The sequence below is a fragment of the Takifugu rubripes genome, chromosome 21 (assembly GCF_901000725.2).
Source record: "Takifugu rubripes chromosome 21, fTakRub1.2, whole genome shotgun sequence".
Taxonomy (NCBI): domain Eukaryota; kingdom Metazoa; phylum Chordata; class Actinopteri; order Tetraodontiformes; family Tetraodontidae; genus Takifugu; species Takifugu rubripes.
Genome location: NC_042305.1, coordinates 17,130,126 through 17,149,128, shown reverse-complemented (window position 1 = coordinate 17,149,128; position 19,003 = coordinate 17,130,126). Strand labels below are relative to the sequence as shown.

Below are 19,003 nucleotides of genomic sequence, written 5' to 3'. Positions count from 1 at the left end.
TCGAAATTTGTTGGGTCATTTAACTAGAATGGTTTCACTTCCTTAACAGATCAAAAGTAGAAATTTGTGTAACTACTGATGGAACACATCATGTGCTACTGGCTGTGGTGGAGGTCTACAAATAATCGGCCAGAATGAGATCTGTGTTTCGTTCCCATTATTAGTATTCATTTTCATCCTCCCTGTTAGTAGAAGATGCATGAATGTCACTAAAGTTCAAACATATCCCCATCAGATGAGGCAAAAATACACCCTGGACAGGTCACAGGTCAGTCAGACGCTTGCATCTAGGAGCAATGTGGGTCCGATCAGCCTAATCTAACCTGCAGCACTGACCTACATTTTATTCTCTTTATACTAAGTGCGAGTTTCTCTTGACACCACAAATAGACGCGTTAGCATTTTCACATGCTTTATGTCGAGTTGGTTTTCAAATAACTTTTTCCCTCCCAATGTTACAACCATTTTAATCCCAATATAAAAACCAGAGAAGTTGGCAACGTTTATTACAAGTTATTTGCACCAATACATTATGATGAGCGCATCACAACAGAGAAGCAGCGTGAGACAGGAAATGAGCATTTCATTTGCCTTGTAGATCACAGTCCGTCCAGAAAAAGGTAGCAGCGAGGTTGGAAAGGCTGCCTTGGCATTGCCTGTGTTTTAGCCCAATCATTCGGGTAACGATCGAACAGTTGAGGGAGTGGGAGCCTCAGCGCAATGACAGATCAATAGCTATAAAACCTGGTTGTGTCCAAGCAGAGTAGTGACTCTACATAGTTAGTTTGCCTCGTTCTTTGAAGCCTCATCAAAGTTTTCCACAAGGTCTGAAAAGAAAATGGTTACATCTATTAGGGTCACATACAGTTCGAGTTGTAGTGATTTGGACAGTGACATTTTATATTCAGTTTCAAAAATAGAGAGCAAAATAAACATTCTATAAACATGGTTGACAATCATTTACACTAAAATAACTGGCTGAAGCCAGGTCCATTTTCTAGACTGTTATTTAAGAAAAGAGAACTTTTAAAGCAGAAAATCCTATTATTTGTAGTTACACACTAAAGAGGGCACTCACTTGTATATTCTGTGGGTTTCACTATCAATAATGTGTCTGTTTTACTATTATTGCACATTTACTCCTGCATTAAGACTTAAACAGGATCCTTACCGGGAACTTCGTCATCTTCCTCTTCGGCAGCAACCAAGGGAACTTTGTCTCCAGCTCCAAGGAAAAAACCCAATAGAAATATGAGAAGGAGGACACAAAATGGCAGAAACAGTTCATGAGGAGCGCCGACTCCCGACTGTACCTGGTTTGGGCATGGCCTCTGCTAATCTTCTCAGGCTAGTGAGACTGTCGGCTCCCAACTGGTTTAAGATTCCTGGGAGCATCTCTGTGAGCTGCTTGGTTTCAGCATGCCCGGTAATTGTAAAGGTGTTGGCAGCCAAGGAGGCCTGAACCTTTGGGTTATTGAAGTGGATCACCGTCCCTTGGTTTGTGAACATATTTACCTACAGTAAAAAAAAACAAAGCACAATGAGTTAGGGAGGAAGTAGATTTGCCAGCTATACCAATTCGTAAACAATGCAGTTTTAATCATCCAACATTTTTTTTGCAACCTTTGCATAGTTTGACATTTTAGCCGGAAAGTTGCTGCTATACCTCCTCAATGCCAGAGATATTGTTGACTCCCAGTTTCTTGAGAGACAATTGGAGTTTCTTGTCATCTCCTGTTGCTGTTCGGTGTACCACCTTCTTCTTTCTGCGGGCTGACCCCTAAAGAGCACACAAATAATTACCATTCAATAACCAACACCCAGGATTGAGATTCATTTTAATTAGCTACATGTACGGCAGCTCACCTTTCCACCAATGCGGACCTGCTCCTGCAGCTTGGCGAGCTTCTCCTGGTTCATTATAAATTCCTTCATCTGAAATGTGAACAATGTTTAATATTTACTCATGTTTAATGAAGATGCTTTTACACTGCACTAACTAGTCTATTAAATAACTATGATTGACCCAAGCATGACAGATAATTATCCACAAATGCAAGCAGATACATAACAAGCAGGTGCCAAAAGTAAGCTAGATCCGTTTCCAATGCTTGTTGGACTCTGGCAGAGCTGCCCTTTCTCACCAGATCTGTTCCTCATTTTTATGAATAGAATTTTTACTCTCTATGAACTTTGGGTAATAACAAAAAGGATGAGATCTTGATACAAGTGAAGCGTTTTTCCTCCGCAGGACGGCTGGGCACTCTTTTAGGGAAGTGTTTCAGACATGTCCCACTGAGACCTGAGAAGACCCAAGATACACTGGAGAGGCTATGTCTCTACTCTGGCCATGGAGCAGCTCAGAATCCTCCCAGAAGAGCTGGGGCAAGAAAAGTCTGGGCGTCTCTGCTTAGACTGCTGCCTCCGCAACCTGGTCCAGGATAAAGCAGCTGAAGACGAGACAAAGGTAATTTTCCCACATAATGTGATTTACATCCGTGGTTGTGCACAAAAATCCCAGTAGACCAACCCCTTCGCCTATTATCAACATTTCAACTCCATTTATGACCTTTATCGTTTGTTTGTTTAGACAGATAAAGGCCTTTTGTCATAGAACTTCCATGTCAGAGGTAAATATTTTGCCCCACTAGTTCTTACAAAAAATTATATGCCGACTTATATATGCACTTTCAGTCAAGTGTCACACTAAAACCTTTGAATTCTGTCTTTATTTTGGCACATTGAAAAAGAATGCACAGCTGCCAGAAGCCCAAAAATAGCAGCACGATTCCCCCCTAGACGTTTAGATCACAAAGATGAAGTCAGCACTCAGTAGTAAGAATGAATATTCGCCTTTGCCTACGAAGAGAAGTATGATGTTATCATGTTGACATTTCACGCACCTAAACTTGGGGAGTTTCTTACTTGAGCGTGGCTCGGACAGATCCTGTCAAATTAACTTCCGGCTAATTAGCAAGATAAGCTAAAAAGCTTTCCAAGGCTTTTCCAAACGGCACTACCCCTTTAGAACACTTTGTATTTTGCTTGTACCTTAACGCATGATGTGAACTGATCAGTCAGATCACTGCAAAGCCGATATCCAAACCGTGTCGCCTAAAATATTGTGAAAACACAAACTGACCTGGGAGTGTGTACACACGCGGGCCACAGGCGATTGAGGCACGGAGAAAAAGAGAGACCTCCGGAAATGACGTACAAAGCTCAACGATTTCCCGGAAGTTCTCTGCATTTTAACCCAACAATCCTGACAATTTCTCTCAGAACTTATTTTTTTTGGAGTGCGAAAAAATCATCAAGTTAAAAAAAAACAACATTTGGCTTCGGATAATAATTTTTTTTAAAAAAACCTTGAAATATAAAGTGAAAAAGAAAGAATGATGGTTGGTTGGTTTTCGTTACAGCGGTTTGGCTCAGATTCTTCTGGAGAGTCTGACCGAAATTATCTATTGAATGGTCAAAATAGTAATATGCACATGTGTTCATAAAATAATAGCGACTGGATCGATTTAGACTTGACGGAGTAGCAGTTAATTCAGACTACTGTAGAATAGAACCCAAAAGACTCCAAGTAAACTGCAAAGTATTGGAAGGCTTTAAAGGCCTAAATGTTTATTTTTTAAAGGGAGTTGATAACTAAGCTTGATGCATGGTTTGGTGAGTTTAATTTAAAAAAAAAAAAAACTTAATCCAACTCCCGAAATTTTCTTCTTTCTTTTTCCTTCTAAGGGAGAAGAAAACATTATCAAATGTAGCCACAACAAGCAGAATGTAACTCAAGGACCTTAATTATATGTCATAAATTCATTGTACCTTTATATTGTGTTTTTGTTCAGGGCTCAGTTTCCTCAACATTTATGTTTCACTTCACAGAACAATATCTTAAGTTTTTATTCAATTAAATTTATGAACTATCTTGACTTTTGTTCTTCCTTTATCATTTATCTCGTTTGATCTTCCAATAATTTTGTGTAATTACCATCACAATAACACCTTCTTTCGTATAATAGAGTTCTCTCTTATTAATTTTGAACCTGTAAAAAAAATAAAAATCTAAACTAAAAATTACAAGTTTTAAAGCAGGTGACGGGGAAATAACTTGATTTGCACTGGCGTTAATACCCTGTTGGGGGCAGCAGTGCGCGAATCTGCGTTGACGCCTCCGAAAAAGAAAGAAGAAGAAGTCAGATTTTAGTCACGTTTATAATCATGGCGTCCTCCGGAGCACCGGGATACAACGTGATAGGTTTTTAAAAACTGTTTTAAAAAAAACAACTGGGTTCTAAACTTTGTCTATCGGACAAATTGTCGACGCTATAGAATACCTTCTTTCTAAGGTGGGAGATTCTACCATATATGATAAGTTAGAAAGTGTTTCTCCACTTGTGCGCAATGTTGCGAGCCATCTGCAATTTCTGTTCACCACGTTGTCTCAGATATGTTTAAAATGAGTTCTTTTTTTATTGTAAATCTAGCATCATCTAGGGTGATTTAAGCCCCCAGACGAGTGGCTGTAAATGTGAAGTCTTTTTATCGTTTTGGACGATCTTTTTGTCGTATTGCTCTTTGACTTAAAGTGAAGTAATTGAAATGATAAACTGCATTTAGTGGGTTCATAATGTCTTGCGCGGTTATAATTGATTTTAAATGAGCATCAAAATATGACCGTATCTGTTTGTCTTATCAAGTGTCAGAGGTTTTCCCATATTACCCATGGCTTCATATAAACCAACAAAAATCCAAGTATATCCAAAACTTGGAGAAAAAGTCACACAAGACACCCTGTACTGGAAAAACTACAAGGTGAATATTTTCTATTTATGATGTGAACTACAGGGCTACATTTTTGCTTTACAGTTGTTTTACAGTTTTCTTTGGCTCTTTGTTGCATTTTTCACAGGCTCCCATCCAGATCAAAGAATTTGGAGCGATTACGAACATAGATTTCTCGCCAGTGGCCCCACATAACTTTGCAGTCACAGCTTTTACCAGAGTATGTTGATTTCTATTTCTAAACTCTTTTTTTTGTCCGTAATTCATTTTATAGTCAAGTGTTATGAGACTTCTTTTTTCCTTCAGGTTCACATATATGGGCCATTCTCCCAGGAACCTGTCAAGACATTTACACGATTTAAGGACACGGCGTACAGTGGCAGGTTCAGGTCCGATGGACAGCTGCTTGTAGCCGGTTGTGAGGACTCTGTGGTTCGGCTGTTTGATGTCAGTGGCAGGGTGGCTCTCAGAATGTTCAAAGGACACACAAAGTAGGTATCCAATGTCGAACAATCAAATTTTAAAACAGTTTTGTAAATGCACTTGCCTCTGTGGCCCCTAAATACTGACTTTGTTAGAGGGGTTGATTCCAACAAAGTGATACAGTTAACATCTTCGTGTGTAGGCAGTCATGGCAGAGCTTAAAATGAAAGGCACTGGTCCAGTTTTTAGGCAGGAACTGTTAGAAATCCAGTGTTTACTCCTAAGGAGCAGGGAAATATTTCTTTATGAGAAGATCCAAGTTTTGTACTTTGTTTAAATTAAGATTTGTGTTTAAATGTGTAGATAAAATGTAGTTTCTATAAAAAACGCTTAACTGTGAACCAACTGTTGAATGATGATGACTTGAGTGATCCATCGACTGAATTTAATGATGATCTCAAGAATTCTGACAACCATTAGGAACCATCTCAGTTATGACATTGCCATTTTCCATGAATCCTTTTATTTACTAATGGGATTATTTCTTTTCTTTTCTTAGGGCTGTTCACTTCACGGATTTTACTTCAGATCATTACCAGATTATGACGGCATCGGATGATTACACCTGTCGAGTTTGGGACATACCGAATGCAACAGCAGTCACCACGTACAAAGAACATACAGATTACACCCGCTGCGGTGTCACAAGCAAACTTAACAGGGATCTCTTTATCACTGGTGAGATGGTAGTTTTTCTTTTGGCTTCATTGAGCCACATGTAGAATGTATATGACACTTCTTGGAGCCAATAGTATGCATATTTGTTAAAGCGGAAACGTTGATTTATTGCACTTGAGGTGCTGTTTTGTTGTTAGTGTCACTGAAGCGGAAGGAGGGAAAAGACTTAATTTGTTATATGCTTTGTTTTTCTTTTAGGCTCTTATGACCACAAAATGAAACTGTTTGATGCCAGACTGGATAAGAGTGTGTTGACCATGGACCACGGCCAGCCAGTTGAGAGACTTCTTCTCTACCCTTCTGAGGCGCTCCTCGTCTCTGCAGGTAGGAATGTGTCCGCAGCAGAGTTTACATTGTTACATTTCTGTAAATACCACACCTCTTTGGGCACAAACGTATAGCTCTGCAGGCCAGTAAAGACTCTTGTTGTTATTTTAAGGTGGGCGTTACGTGAAGGTTTGGGATCTGCTAAAGGGGGGTCAGCCTCTGGTGTCTCTGAAAAACCATCATAAGACTGTCACGTGTTTGCATCTTGGCAGTAACGGACAGAGGCTGCTCTCAGCTTCCCTTGACAGGTACAGTCTGACAGCCGCCACATCTTCCAACCTTGAGATGATGATTCAAGCAATTCCTGTGAGATTGTTCTGTCCACACATTGTAACATTCACTCTTACAGACATGTGAAGGTGTACAATACAAGTAACTATAAGGTGGTTCACAACTTTGACTACGCTGCCTCCATCCTCAGTCTGGCTGTGGCGGTAAGAAATGACACTAAAGCAATTTAGAACCTTTTATGGTTACTTTTTGTCAGTTGGGTATAAAAAGCTGCTTGTCACAAGTAAATAAATCATCATAACTCCTCAGCATTACTAGACAACAAATTAAAGCCTATGACTATTTCTGCCTCCATAGCCAAATGATAAGTCCATTGTTGTGGGTATGACTAATGGAGTTTTGAGTGTCAAACACAAGAAAAGCCCTGAAGAGTCAGGAGAAAGCTCTCGACAAACAAGGCGGCAGCCCTCTTATCGTGTATTTGTGAAGGGAAAGAACTATGTCCCCAAACAGGTAAGTTCATCTAACCCGATGAAGTAGGCTTTTATTAGTGTTGTCATTATTGTTAGTAGTATTAGAATGTGATTATAATGTCCCAAAACAGCTGGTAAAATGTTAGTTTTCATTATTCTTCATTATTTTATTTTGTTTTTATTCCATCATGCAGGATGATTTTCTTGTCAGTAAACCAGTGAAACAGCACTTAGCCAAGTATGACAAGCAGCTGAGGAAATTTAATGTGTCACAAGCTTTGGATACAGCACTGGAGGTATGCACAGAAAAATAACATTAGAGACAACAGTTGCAGCGATCTATGGGGAAAACGTTTAATTATACGGATGTATTGCATTTCATTTGTAGACATGGTTCAGACATAAAAAGCCAGAGATCCCAGTGGCTGTCATAAAGGAGCTGGATCGAAGAGGAACGTTAAAGAATGCACTAGCAGGAAGAGATGAACAGGGACTCTCGCGGTTACTCAACTTTCTCATAGGGTATGATGGACCTATACACATGCAGAATATGTCTCATTTAATTAAAACTTTTTTTTTTTTTAAATCCATAAACCTTTCTTTCTTTCTTTCAGAAATTTAACCGACACCAGGTTCACGCCTGTCCTGGTGACAGCAGCTGAGATGATCTTTGAGATCTATCATTCTGTAATTGGCCAGTCGTCAGTGGTGGACCGCCACCTGCAGCGCCTCCAGGACCTGCTCGAGCGGGAGATCGACTATCAGCAGGATCTCGTGGAAGTGCTGGGCATGTTGGACACACTCTTTGCCTCCTCCGTATCCAGGAAGGAGGTGCCGTCCTCTGGGATGAGCAGGACTAATGGGCTGGCTTAGGCGGAAACGTGTCAATGCCACAGATTTTTGGGTGACAGGAGGCCGGACAATCACCTGGATCTAAAGGAACATTACAGTTTTTAAAGCATTTGGATATGTCAAAAATAGACTGACCATCATGGTGCCACTGTTTAAGAGCATACGTTTACAGTATGAAGAGTATGTACCGGTATGCTTGTTTGTAAGATTTCCAAGCCTTTTGATTTGGCTTTCAGTTGTAAATGTGGAATATGTTTGCAAATGGCAGCCCTCATAAAATGATTGCTGTTTGCCAAAGATTTTATGAACATGAAAATAAATCTTTGTGTTACAGAAATGGCTGCTCGAAGTGGTTCATATTGTTTCTGGACGCCGTCTAAACACACATGTGCGTTAATAGACAATCCAAAGTGCTTTCAATTAATAATGTACATTAGAAGGTGAGCTCACCTACTGTATGTCATCAATCAGCTTGGTATCCATGTAGGAAACTTAGATGCTGTGAAATAACATTTTAGAGTCCTAAATGTTATATCACAGCATCTAGGTTTCAATAATTTAGACACTTCTCTCTGGACATCCACCGTTTCCACATTTGTCCTCTAGGGGGCGTTACAGGTCCAGTCTTAATGCTGAAGCCCGAGGCGACCACGCGTTCAGCAGTTCCCTCTCCGTCCGTTAGGTGTCGCTGTAATCGCGAACACCGGACTTGAGCAGACGGAAGACGGAGCGCATCAACTGCGACGTTCGGGATGCCGAACGTGTCATTTGGCATCGAGGGAAGCTGCGATAAACAGCTGCAGCCACATCTGCAACCAGCTCAGCGCCACTTTTAACTTGAGCCTCGGCGTCGCCCTCACAATTAGCATCAAGCTAAAGAGGAACGAGTTCGGTGTTTGGGGTTTTCTCCCCCCTTTTAAATCTATGTTGACGTTTTGTTTTTGTTTGTTTGACGGAGTTTGAACTCATGTAAAGGTAGGGACAGTTGTTTTGCCTTTTGTCATTTTGATGCGACGTTTTTCTTAACAGCTAGCTAAACATCAACCATGTCACAGTGATGATATGTAGCCTTCATAACTAAATAGGTCAACATGAAAGTGGGATAAATTTACAGCAAAATTTGCTTTTTAAAAAAGGTTAATGTGTTTCCTGTTATAAAATAAATGGAAAAGCTTATAAATGTAGCAGCTCTACTCTGTATAAATTTATTGAGAGTGCAATTATAATGTACATGCAAATTACTGCGGGGTGACTATGAGAAATGATAATTAAATGAAAGTCTTCCTCTTGTGGCCCATTTAGATGTGCCAACTGATAAAGAACAGATCCGATGCCTGCAGGAACAAAAATCATTGCTTATCCAGCATCCCAATGACTCCTCGCTGCATGTACATGCGAATATATTTGGCATTTTCATGCTAGATCTGCCAGCCGCCAGGTAGAAATCATAATTAAAATCATTATCTGTGAGCCTGTGATCAAAAGATCACCCAGCCTCCCACGATTTCCTTCTTGGCACAGACCAGGTTTGATAATCTGATCAGAGGAGCTGCCAAAATAACTAAAGAAGTAATCAGGTCACATGGCTGCACTTCAGTTCTGTCTCGTTTGACTCTTTTTAATGTGCATGTTTGCAGTTTGTGCAGATGGAGCTGAGCAGGAGGAAAGTTCCTGTTTATGTGAGTATAATGTTCAGTTCATAGTTTAGGTCTCAGACCACCGTCTCCCCTAAGAGACTAAAATGCAGAAAGAGAAACGATATAACAGTTTTCCCAACGAAAGGTCTTTTGCAGGGTCACTGAGGGCACTCAAATTATTATTACTGGGTGTTCACAGTGGATTATTTGAGCAATGAATCTTAGTTTCTTTGGCAGAAACCACTCATATCTATCGATACGGCGGTTCCAAAAGCAGCCCATCATTTGTGTGTAGAAATTCCGAATGAGTAATTACGAGCCGTTATGTTTGCAGTCTAGATTTTTTTCATGCCTTGCTCTCGGTTTGATTTGTGATCTTGTTTTTGATCTTTGTCAGTTCTCAGCTGTGGTTTTATTGGTTTTATTGTTGGATATTAATATATACAAACACTGGAAATAATGGATGAAAGTGGGAACTGCTTACACTACACCCACACAATTGATTTTTGACATTTAAAATAAAAAATCTGAAGTACTACACATACAGTACATATTTATACACGTACATGTTTCTGTGCAGAAAGCAAAAAACTATGATATAACATCTTTAAAGACATGGACTTGAAGTCTTGCTGTTTCTCTATAAAATGATGATTTTTGAGGAGCAAAAAAAACGCAGTAATCAACCAAGGAAGAAATGAAACGGCTAATTTCAAGGAAGTCCGGAGTCTGCCGGATGCGTATTTTTCCAGTGCTTAGAACCTGCTGGATTCTCTTCAGCTCTTCATATTTCACATTTGTGCACAAAAAAAAGCAGATTTATAGGTATGTGCTCAATATGATGCTAACGATGACAGGAGAAATATGCAGGTTATTCCTGTGAGTCATAATATGGCCTAAAACTGTCACCTTATGTGATTCTATACCATAATGTCATATATAATGCCAGTTTCAGCTGTTGCTGTTGATACATTTGACAGTCCCTGCTGTTCTAATCAAGTATTTGATCTGGTGTCATTAGCGCTCAGCATCCGCTCAATCACACAGAGGTGAGGAGTCTTAATGAGGTTACTGAGGGAGCTGTGCAGACAATAGTGAAACTGTAGGAAACCTGATGTCCTCGCTGTCACAGAGGGCATGACTGGGAATAGAGAAACGGATCAGCAGGACCCAAGGTGGGATCAGGGAACAACGAGAAGTGGTATTACTCCATGGCTCTGTCCCAGATGGTGAGAGAAGTGGAGAAAATCCCCTCAGTTCAGGCAATGCAGGGTAATAGAACCTTCAGGGTGAAAGAGGGAGCAAAATTCATTGATTTGGGCTTTTGAGAGGTTGAATCTTCAAATGTAATTTGTGAATCACGTAGAACAAGCAAACTGTTATATATAAAACATTATAATATTATATTTTATATATTTGGTTATCCGTTTGCCCTTGCTCCAGGTCCTTCTGTGGAGATATACTGTACATATAGTATATATCTCAATAATTTGACCTTTGTAAGAGCCTAATTGAATCTTCATTTAAAAGGGAATATCCTCATTAACACACTGTAGGAGCACAGTGATTAGAAGCAGTTCTGGTGTCTCAGGGACTGTAACAGTGTGTTAAAACAACACTGAGTCAGTCCTGTAGGGCGATCGCTGGTCTAGAATATGCACAGGACAGCCTGGTCTTATTAAGTGAGCTGATATTAGCATGTTCACCCAACCTGCATAAAAGAGTTGTGCCTCTTTCTACTTCATTCCAGGAGACTAATGTGTCCTGGTGTGATGGGATAGGGCAGGTTATTTAGCAGACAGAAAGACATTCCTGTTTTTATTGAGGGTGTTTTACTCTACCCCAAAGAGGAATGTTGTCAAGGGATTTGGTGTAATGGAAATGGAGAACACGGCATCTGAATAGGCTCTTCCCCTCAAGTGAGCCAATGTCTTTATGAGTTTTTACGCCGTCCATCGTGTTTCTGCTTTATTTTCCTACTCTGACTCTCTTCTGCATCTCAGGGCCAGGCAAAGGTGTTTACGTTGCTGGAAGGTCTAGACTCGGTGCCGGAGGGTGCAGAGGTCTTTGTTGTGTTGGAAGGATCCACACTGGCCCATGTTACCAGGGCCCACAATGATGTCATGCTCTACTTCATAGTGCCTGGTACGTGCGTGTCCCTATGAACCCATTTCTGCTCGTATTTGCATGTTTTGGTGCGCTTTGTGTAACTTTTTATAGAAAAGTTAAAAACCGTAATGGTTTAATCCCAGATTTTATATGACCGTCTGTCATGTAGTACGAGAAGCCCGCACACACACGCACGCACACACAGTGACCGGTTGTCTCCAGTGGCACAGAATCTTATCAGCTTCCTCTCTGGAGGGAAATGGCTCCATAAACAATATGTCAACATTACTGAGCCACTGTGTAGGTTGACACAGACAACAGGCCAGCCTGCAGGCTTCTTCTCTCCCTACAAAAGCTGCATTTATTCAAAAAGAAATAAATACATTTTATGACCATACAGATGGGCAGTGCAGATGCTTGATCATTTTGATAGTGAGACTCAAAGACTGTATTTATTATTCACAAAACACAAGATAATAAAGTGTGTAGAGTCATCAGGAAGCTTTGAGTTTGAGGATTGGGTGTTTAAAGAGGGGTAAAGCACAAAGGCAATCTTCAGAGTCTGCCTTTTCCAATTTGCAGGACATAACCTTGCTGAGGTGGTGTCTGTCCACGCATACCTGTGCTCAGAAAGGTCATCCCTCATCTGGGTTGGGGAAGCTTCATTGGAGTATGTCCAAGATGATGCTCAGGTATTAAAGAAATATGTGCTTTTAACCTACACGTAAGTTAGTAGAAGAATACTTTAGAATGATGCATTTAATTCACAGTCCATCTATCCACCTGTCTTCCACCACTTTATCCCTTAAAAGGGTTACAGCAGTCGTCAGTGAAGACTTTATTTCTTTGCCTGTATGCCTGTTTCCATATGTGTAGAACCGCATGTCTGCTTTGTTCTCAGGACCTGGCAGAACACCTAGTAACACACGGACATCGTTTGACTGCTGCAGATCACAAGGAATTAAGCAGCCTTTTCAACCTGGGCCAGGAGAGCCACCGATTTACTGTGGATCATCATGTTGCCTTGGCCATGGCGAACCTTAATATTCCTCAAAATTGGAATGTGCTCGGGAGCCACAGTGGAAACGGTGAGTGTCCTTTCTCAACGGTGCATTCTTATATTATTAATGACGTTGTTTTTTTTAAGTGACCAGATAAACAATCTGCAGTTTGATCTGACTGTTTCAGAAGGTTGCTTTTAAATGCAGGCACTTTTTCATAAATATTAAAAAACATGAGATCTATCAGCACCTGTCATCACCTCATCTCTCACTGCCTTTGAAACTTGGAGATAATCCAAATACGGGTAAACTCCTTAACTTGCTTATGGCATCATTCCTATTTTCCATGCTCACTGGGCAAAAAATCGGAAGCAAACACGGTCTCATGTGAGCTTTGTCTGAATTCATCACGGCCAATTAGGCAGCATGTAATGTGGTTAATAAACCTTTCCATCTGGAAGTAGCCTTAGGCAGAGCTCAGTAAATCTGTGGGAGGGAGGGTGTGTGTGTGTGTGTGTGTGTGTGTGTGTGTGTGTGTGTGCTTGTTTCCTTGCTGACCACACCATATTTACTAGATGCCACCATCTGTCTGTGCAATCTGAGTGTTTATGGGCCATCTACATAAATAACAAACTAGATTTAGGGTTAACATAGTTACAGTGGTCTGTTGTATCACTGTGTGTCTCTCTCTAAATATCTGCAGTTAATTTAATCTCGCTCTTTATGACATCATTCTATTGCCAGTTTCGTACATGAGTGAACTGCTCATTCCTTGTATTTCTTTTATCACTTTTGGGGCGGATTGTTTCTTCCATGCACTGAAAATGCTTGACATGTCTGCCTTCAGCATTATTAGCACTATCATTCAGCATTATGCTGACTAAGTAACCCGTCTCCGCCCGTGACTCCGAAAGGGATAAAGCGTTCAAGAAAATGAAATGAAGTAACCTGTCATCTTTATGTTTTCTAATTCTGCCCACATATAAAACCACATAAGCTGCTTGAATTACAGCTGATTGACGCAGGCCTGTTACCTGGAAACAGACCACATTGAGCAGAGGGCACAGAAATAAGGAACTGCCGACGCTTTTTAAAAACCTTTAGTTGCCTAGAAATGGGTCTGTGGAGCAGAGGGAGCTAATGCAGTTGACAAGAAGAAATCCCATTTTTGAGGCTAATTATCATGGGGTGGGGCGGTGGCTTCTGTTATTGTGGTAGTTAGTCTGACCCCATTGCTTTCTACCCTTGTCCTCCAGTGCATAGTAACAGGGAGTCCCCCCTCCACTTGGCTGTACGATGGGGTCTGTATCGGCTGGCTGAGCTGCTGCTGTGCCAGCCCGGCGGTCTGATGGCGATCAATATGCCAAATGAAGAAGACGTCACGCCGCTGCAGCTAGCACAGACTTTAGGCAACACCAAGCTGCTGGAGTTGCTTAAACAGTAAGATCACCAGAAATCTGTGTTACTTTATTGATGCTATTAAGCTTACTCACTTACTCTGATTCAGCCCACCCAACCCTCTAGCTACACCTCCAGCCGGTCTGTCCCAGGTTTGGGCCAACAGGTCCCACCTGCTGAGATTCTGCCATGACACAGGAAACCTGACGCTGACAGTGCGGCAAAACCTGAGGTGGGCTTCAGAGGAGAGCCGGCGTTCCGACATTCTCCTGCTCGGGGACCGACTCAGAGATGAAGGTTTCCTTAGAGAGGTAAGTGTAGCTTGAGTAATGGGGTGGATGGATGCGCACAGCAAACTGAAGTTTAACTGAATAAGGGCTCTTCCTCGGTGGACTTTACAGTCAGAATTATTCCTGTTTATATTAGTTGATGTATGGATGTGCGTGAATGAATGTAAGGATATTGTCATATTGTCGATCCAAACACCGAGTCATCCTTTCCCAATATTTATTTCCTGCCACAGATAAAAGCACTCAAAAGGGAACATGTGGAAACCATCATAGAAAAAGAGGAAGCAGTGGATGATCCTCTAGAGAATGGTATGACACAATTTTGATCCAACTGTTTTGTGGGATTTGAGTGACCTAGATAGACTAAACCATCCAGTTAGACTCTACTTTATACTAGTCAGTGAGCCCTTTTATTTTTAATGGGCTATAAAGCTTGATAACCAACCTTCAAAGGAATGCTTAGTGCCATATATTTATAGACATTGACTGCTCTCTTGTGGACGGTCGAGGTTATTGCACGTCGGTTAATGTAGAAAAAGGAAAATATGAGGCTGAAAGACACGTTAAAGATTTTTTTTTAATTACATTGTGTTAGAAAAAAACCAATGGATTTTTAAATTTGGCAGAAGCTGTAAAAGCTTTTTAAAACTCATTTTCTTCTCCTCTGACTCTACCACTATTGTTAATCTTTCTGGCATTAATGTTAAAAATTTAAGCCTATTTTTTTGTGTGTGTATATGGCTGCATTTAGTGTGTTGTCTTTTTTTCATCTTCTTTCAGTGCTTTTTTCTGATGTCAACGGAGAAACCTCCACTGAAGAAGAAAACGTGAGCATTTGGTGCAGATTACTGATGGACTGCATCACTTATTGCTAACATAAAACATACCCATTCATGTGTACCCTAAACGTTTGCACGACTTTGTGTGCAAAATTTAGCTTCAAATGTGTCTTTTTGAGTCTTTTTTCATATGTTTTGACAACAGGTGTTACTTCTCAAAAAAAAAAAAAAAAAAACCCTCACCGTCTCAAAGCTCCATTCATTCTTCCCCTTAAACATCTGCTATAGCCGATGGCTAACTGGGATCACAGCAAAAACGGCACCAACAGCCATCAATGCGTCACATTGTTTCACTTTTATTGTTCAAGTGTCAGAGTTGGCACCTTGCACACACCACTGAATGGCTCACTTTGTGTGAAGTCAAGTGTGTATTTCATGCATTCGAAGGTGTGGTGTGTGCACATGACTCTGGTCATCCAATTGGACTCCTTTTATGTGACACACATGGTTACCTAATTGATCATTTACTGATACACGCAGGTACTTTTCACACATTTGCACTGAGTGTTTGCAATACTTTTTTAGCCTGAAGTTTAATGTTCCCTGTTTTTCTCCTCAGGACTATGAGGAGCCGCTGATGTTTTTCTGCCTGAATGAGGAGGATGAAGATGACCCTCTTCAGCCTGTCTGTGGTGAGGATTTTATTAATTTTCTTGAAAACTTAGACACAGATGGGATTATTTTCCACGAACCTGCCTTTATCTGGTTTTTAATTTCGGAGCGCATGCTGCCTAAACTCGAGATCTGGCTGAAATTGATCCGTGTTATTTTAGGTGGCGTTATATTTAAAGGAAGGTATTTGGGTAGCTCCTAATCAAGAATCCAACTGAAGCAAAAATTTCCTTTCGACTTAAGCCTGGAATTGTCTCTACTTTATGTGGCCGGCTGTGACACAGAAAATGAGTCCTAGTAAATGAGCATTAGGAGACCCGCTGTTAAAAATCATTCTGCCAGCAAGAGAAATGAACCCTGGCTGCGTAGCTGGAGGTGGCTTCACTCTGGTGTGTGTCTGCACAGGAAGGGAAGGATCTGAGAGAGGGAATATCCCATGGGTTAATAAATGGCTTCTATATCTTCACAGCAGAATGATGCTTCAGCATAAGATGTGGTTTCAATTTGAGGCTCTAGCCTGTGTAACATTTGACAATGGACATCTGCAGTCTGAACTTCCTGTCCTGGTTTTGTTTTCCAGGCTGTATGGTTCAGTCATTTTAAACAGTGAGTGCTTATTTGTATTTGTGAGGGAATTCTCATGTATGGTTCTTATTCTTTGTGGAATCTTTGAAGAATCTGTGTTTGTGACCTGGTTTGATCTCTTTGAACACTTTGGTTCTGACTAGAACACTAGTCAGTAAGTCATCTCCTCCTCAAGATTTCCCCTAAATCCGTAGTTGTATGAAAACAGCTCAGAGTTTTTACACGATCCCTTCAGGATTGTGACGCTTATTTGAGCCTTGGGGGACATGGTTGAACCAAGTAATTACAAATGCTTCCCTTCACACTATTACCATTGCTTTTAACCAAACAAAGCACACTGTGGGATCCCACTGTTACTTCAGCCATTGCGTCAAACAGACAGACAAAACTTATGTAGCTGGGGCTTCAGCAAGAGATGAGGAATTTGGAACCTTGCTGTCATATTCCCAACGACTTCTTCATGTTGGTCCTGAACTACTAAAGAATCAGTTAAATACCCTCAAAAAAGCTATGAATATATTTTATATACTCGATTTTACTAACTTTATAGTAACAAAGGGATATAATGGCATTTTTTTTCAACCTTGTTCTTTTGTCTCTCTCATCTCGCCTGTCTAATGCCCTCAAATTTCAAATACCTCACCCAAAATGGAAACTAGCCCCCAAATACCTACACATGCAAGCCAGACTTGGGCACGTTTATCCTTTGGAGCCCTTCCTCCCATTTCAGCGTTACAATGTGAATTTAGTGAACAAACAACTTCATCCTCCGCTGGACAAGGGAAGGAGGCCAGTGTCTCTGTTCAGGAGCACTTGCCCTCTGGAAGGGTGATTACAGTAGGATGCCTGCAGTAGAGGGCAGTAAAAAAAAAGGGTGTTTATGGGTGAGAAGGGGCTTTTCCAGGGCTTTGGAGAATGTAATGCTCTCGCAGCTTTTTGAAATCCCAGAGAAAAACAACAAGGAGATATGACGCCAGCAGAAACGGCTTCGGTCTTCACCAGTACAGACTCAAAATCTCCCATCACTCTGCCTCTAGACACTCCCAACACCTTCTATCATCTTATTGTACTGTACTACTTTCTCCCTCATTATACAGGCATAGGCTGCTTGTAAAATCCCCATTAACCCCTTCTCCATCTTTTTAAGCACATTCCTGCTTTTATAAATCCACATTTAGTGCCTTTGTCTGGTATTCTCTCCCATCCTTTTCACTTACTTTTACCACCTCCTGCAAAAACTAATTGTATCGCGCAAATGCATTGCAGTGCCGTTGCAAGTTGGCAGGAGGAAGAAGAGGGGGGTAAATGGCACAGAAGAAGAAAACAGCAGCAGCTCTCACTGCTGTCTCCATGGTGAGGCTGCTGACCTGGCAGTCTGCCCCCTCCCACCCCTGTTTCTCACTCATATACGCTCTTCTTACCTCTTTCGCCCCAACTTGGCTTTGACGTGTTAAGTGAAAAGCAGAGAGGGGAGTGAGTGTCTTGGGCACGCAATCGGGCATATTTGGGATGAATGGTTTGCACGTTGTCTTTCAGGCAATTATAGACTCACGGGGTTAATGATTTTCTCCGTTTTCTAAACTCACCTCCTCCGCTGAGCTGGCCGTCTGCCTCTGTGTTTGCCTTCGCCATAGGTTCTGAAGTCATTTCTATGTTTGACTTTGTCTCTCCTTCTGTCTCTCCCCCTTCAGTCACTCTTTCCGGCCATCAATACACTCCTCCCCCTGCTCCTGTCAGCATGTGTTGATCTCTTTTCCTTTTGAGTGAGGTGGCAGGCAAAGACTTGATAACCATTGGCTGGCACAGATTTGAGAAGAGCAGACAGTCAAGTAAGTTGGAGATAGACACTAAAAAGGACTAAAGGAGCAAAAACAGAGCCAGCGCAGGGTTCGGATCCGGCTCTGTTAGACAGTTGGTGCGGACTATAGAGGGGGAAGGGGTTGAATGTAGGGGGAGGGGTGGTTGGGGGAGACATAGGGGAACATGCTGGCTACGTCCTGAAGTGTCAGGAGAGTCTACAGCAGGGCTCTGGAGAAAGGAGAAGGAACACTGCAGACTAGTCTGCGATTAGAGTGCCCATTGGAAAATGGATTCAAACTGAAGAACACCTCACTCACTGACTGGACGGACATTTTCAGCCATTCGGATGTCCTCCTTTTTCTCGAAAACAGCAAATTATGGATTCTGATTCCGATTCTCCTTTCAATTATTCTTGGCCCTCATTTCCGAAGATGAGGATGCAGAGAAAGACGGGCAAAAAAGGTAACACTTAGTCATAAATGTATTCATTCTTTTTTTTAAAAACTTTTTACGTGTCTGCCGTCAGTTGTTCCATATATGAGTCCTCTAATTTGACACGGTCGCGTGTTCTGTTTCAAAGTCGGATTCTCTAGTAATCAAGCCTTTCCAACAAAAGCTTTACTGATGTTTGAATTTTTGTAGCGTTGGACAAACATCAGATGATTTGCATTTGCGCTCTTGTTGCTATATCATGTGATAGAAATCAAACCTGCCCACTGCCGGACATGTCTGTCTGCTCGCTGTGGAACAATACAGTTAAAATTAGACAATTCCCATTTACCCATGCTCACTCACAGGCCTCCGCGGCGGCGGCGGGTCATTCTACTTAGATAACTTGGCAGTGATGCAACCTGATATCTGACAGTATGTTGGGGAATGTCAGATGTCCACTCAAAG

The 19,003-nt window shown here is 41.3% G+C and overlaps 3 protein-coding genes across 8 annotated transcripts in view; 2 read left to right on the top strand and 1 right to left on the bottom strand.

Annotated features, from left to right (window-relative positions):
* Nucleotides 1–451: 451 nt before the first annotated feature.
* Nucleotides 452–3,221, bottom strand: LOC101074824 (transcription factor BTF3-like). Of its 3 annotated transcripts, none has more exons than XM_003975052.3 (6): nt 3,143–3,221; nt 1,867–1,935; nt 1,667–1,780; nt 1,314–1,515; nt 1,172–1,225; nt 452–827 (listed from the first exon to the last, which is right to left on the bottom strand). In XM_003975052.3, exons 2-6 carry the CDS (start codon nt 1,933–1,935, stop codon nt 781–783), a joined length of 486 nt encoding a protein of 161 aa, XP_003975101.1. In that variant the 5' UTR covers nt 3,143–3,221; the 3' UTR covers nt 452–780. The 3 variants fall into 3 exon arrangements, with proteins under 3 accessions (XP_003975101.1, XP_011614199.1, XP_011614198.1); XM_011615897.2 differs by having other exon boundaries at nt 3,052–3,176; XM_011615896.2 differs by lacking the exon at nt 3,143–3,221 and adding an exon at nt 2,904–2,991.
* A 968-nt stretch (nt 3,222–4,189) lies between these two features.
* utp15 (UTP15 small subunit processome component) lies at nt 4,190–8,172 on the top strand. The gene is made up of 12 exons (XM_003975154.3): nt 4,190–4,355; nt 4,707–4,821; nt 4,919–5,011; nt 5,098–5,282; nt 5,774–5,952; nt 6,151–6,276; nt 6,392–6,527; nt 6,629–6,713; nt 6,868–7,023; nt 7,178–7,279; nt 7,372–7,505; nt 7,598–8,172. The coding sequence occupies exons 2-12, from the start codon at nt 4,732–4,734 to the stop codon at nt 7,854–7,856; spliced, it is 1,545 nt and encodes a 514-aa protein (XP_003975203.2). The 5' UTR covers nt 4,190–4,355; nt 4,707–4,731; the 3' UTR covers nt 7,857–8,172.
* A 430-nt stretch (nt 8,173–8,602) lies between these two features.
* LOC101078044 (rho guanine nucleotide exchange factor 28-like) overlaps nt 8,603–19,003 on the top strand; it is a 28,231-nt gene continuing 17,830 nt past the window's right edge. For 2 of the 4 annotated variants that reach the window (XM_029829020.1, XM_011615900.2), the window contains exons 1-10: nt 8,604–8,810; nt 9,473–9,514; nt 11,476–11,617; nt 12,164–12,273; nt 12,483–12,669; nt 13,839–14,022; nt 14,090–14,291; nt 14,504–14,579; nt 15,051–15,097; nt 15,669–15,741. In XM_029829020.1, coding sequence (XP_029684880.1) covers nt 9,482–9,514; nt 11,476–11,617; nt 12,164–12,273; nt 12,483–12,669; nt 13,839–14,022; nt 14,090–14,291; nt 14,504–14,579; nt 15,051–15,097; nt 15,669–15,741 — 1,054 coding nt within the window. In that variant the 5' untranslated portion in view covers nt 8,604–8,810; nt 9,473–9,481. Of the gene's footprint in view, nt 8,811–9,137; nt 9,274–9,472; nt 9,515–11,475; nt 11,618–12,163; nt 12,274–12,482; nt 12,670–13,838; nt 14,023–14,089; nt 14,292–14,503; nt 14,580–15,050; nt 15,098–15,668; nt 15,742–18,254; nt 18,569–19,003 lie in introns of those variants that run through there. The other 2 variants (XM_029829019.1, XM_029829021.1) reach the window with 2 other exon arrangements.

Bases quoted from the DNA above. Each gene is read 5' to 3' on its own strand.
- LOC101074824 (XM_003975052.3), bottom strand. From the start codon at position 1,935: ATGAAGGAATTTATAATGAACCAGGAGAAGCTCGCCAAGCTGCAGGAG. The intron at 1,781-1,866 runs GTGAGCTGCCGT...TGTGCTCTTTAG, and splicing joins AGGTCCGCATTGGTGGAAAG to GGGTCAGCCCGCAGAAAGAA. The intron at 1,226-1,313 runs GTACAGTCGGGA...TTTTCCTTGGAG, and splicing joins AGAGGCCATGCCCAAACCAG to CTGGAGACAAAGTTCCCTTG.
- utp15 (XM_003975154.3), top strand. From the start codon at position 4,732: ATGGCTTCATATAAACCAACAAAAATCCAAGTATATCCAAAACTTGGA. The intron at 4,822-4,918 runs GTGAATATTTTC...CATTTTTCACAG, and splicing joins TGTACTGGAAAAACTACAAG to GCTCCCATCCAGATCAAAGA. The intron at 6,714-6,867 runs GTAAGAAATGAC...CTGCCTCCATAG, and splicing joins TCCTCAGTCTGGCTGTGGCG to CCAAATGATAAGTCCATTGT.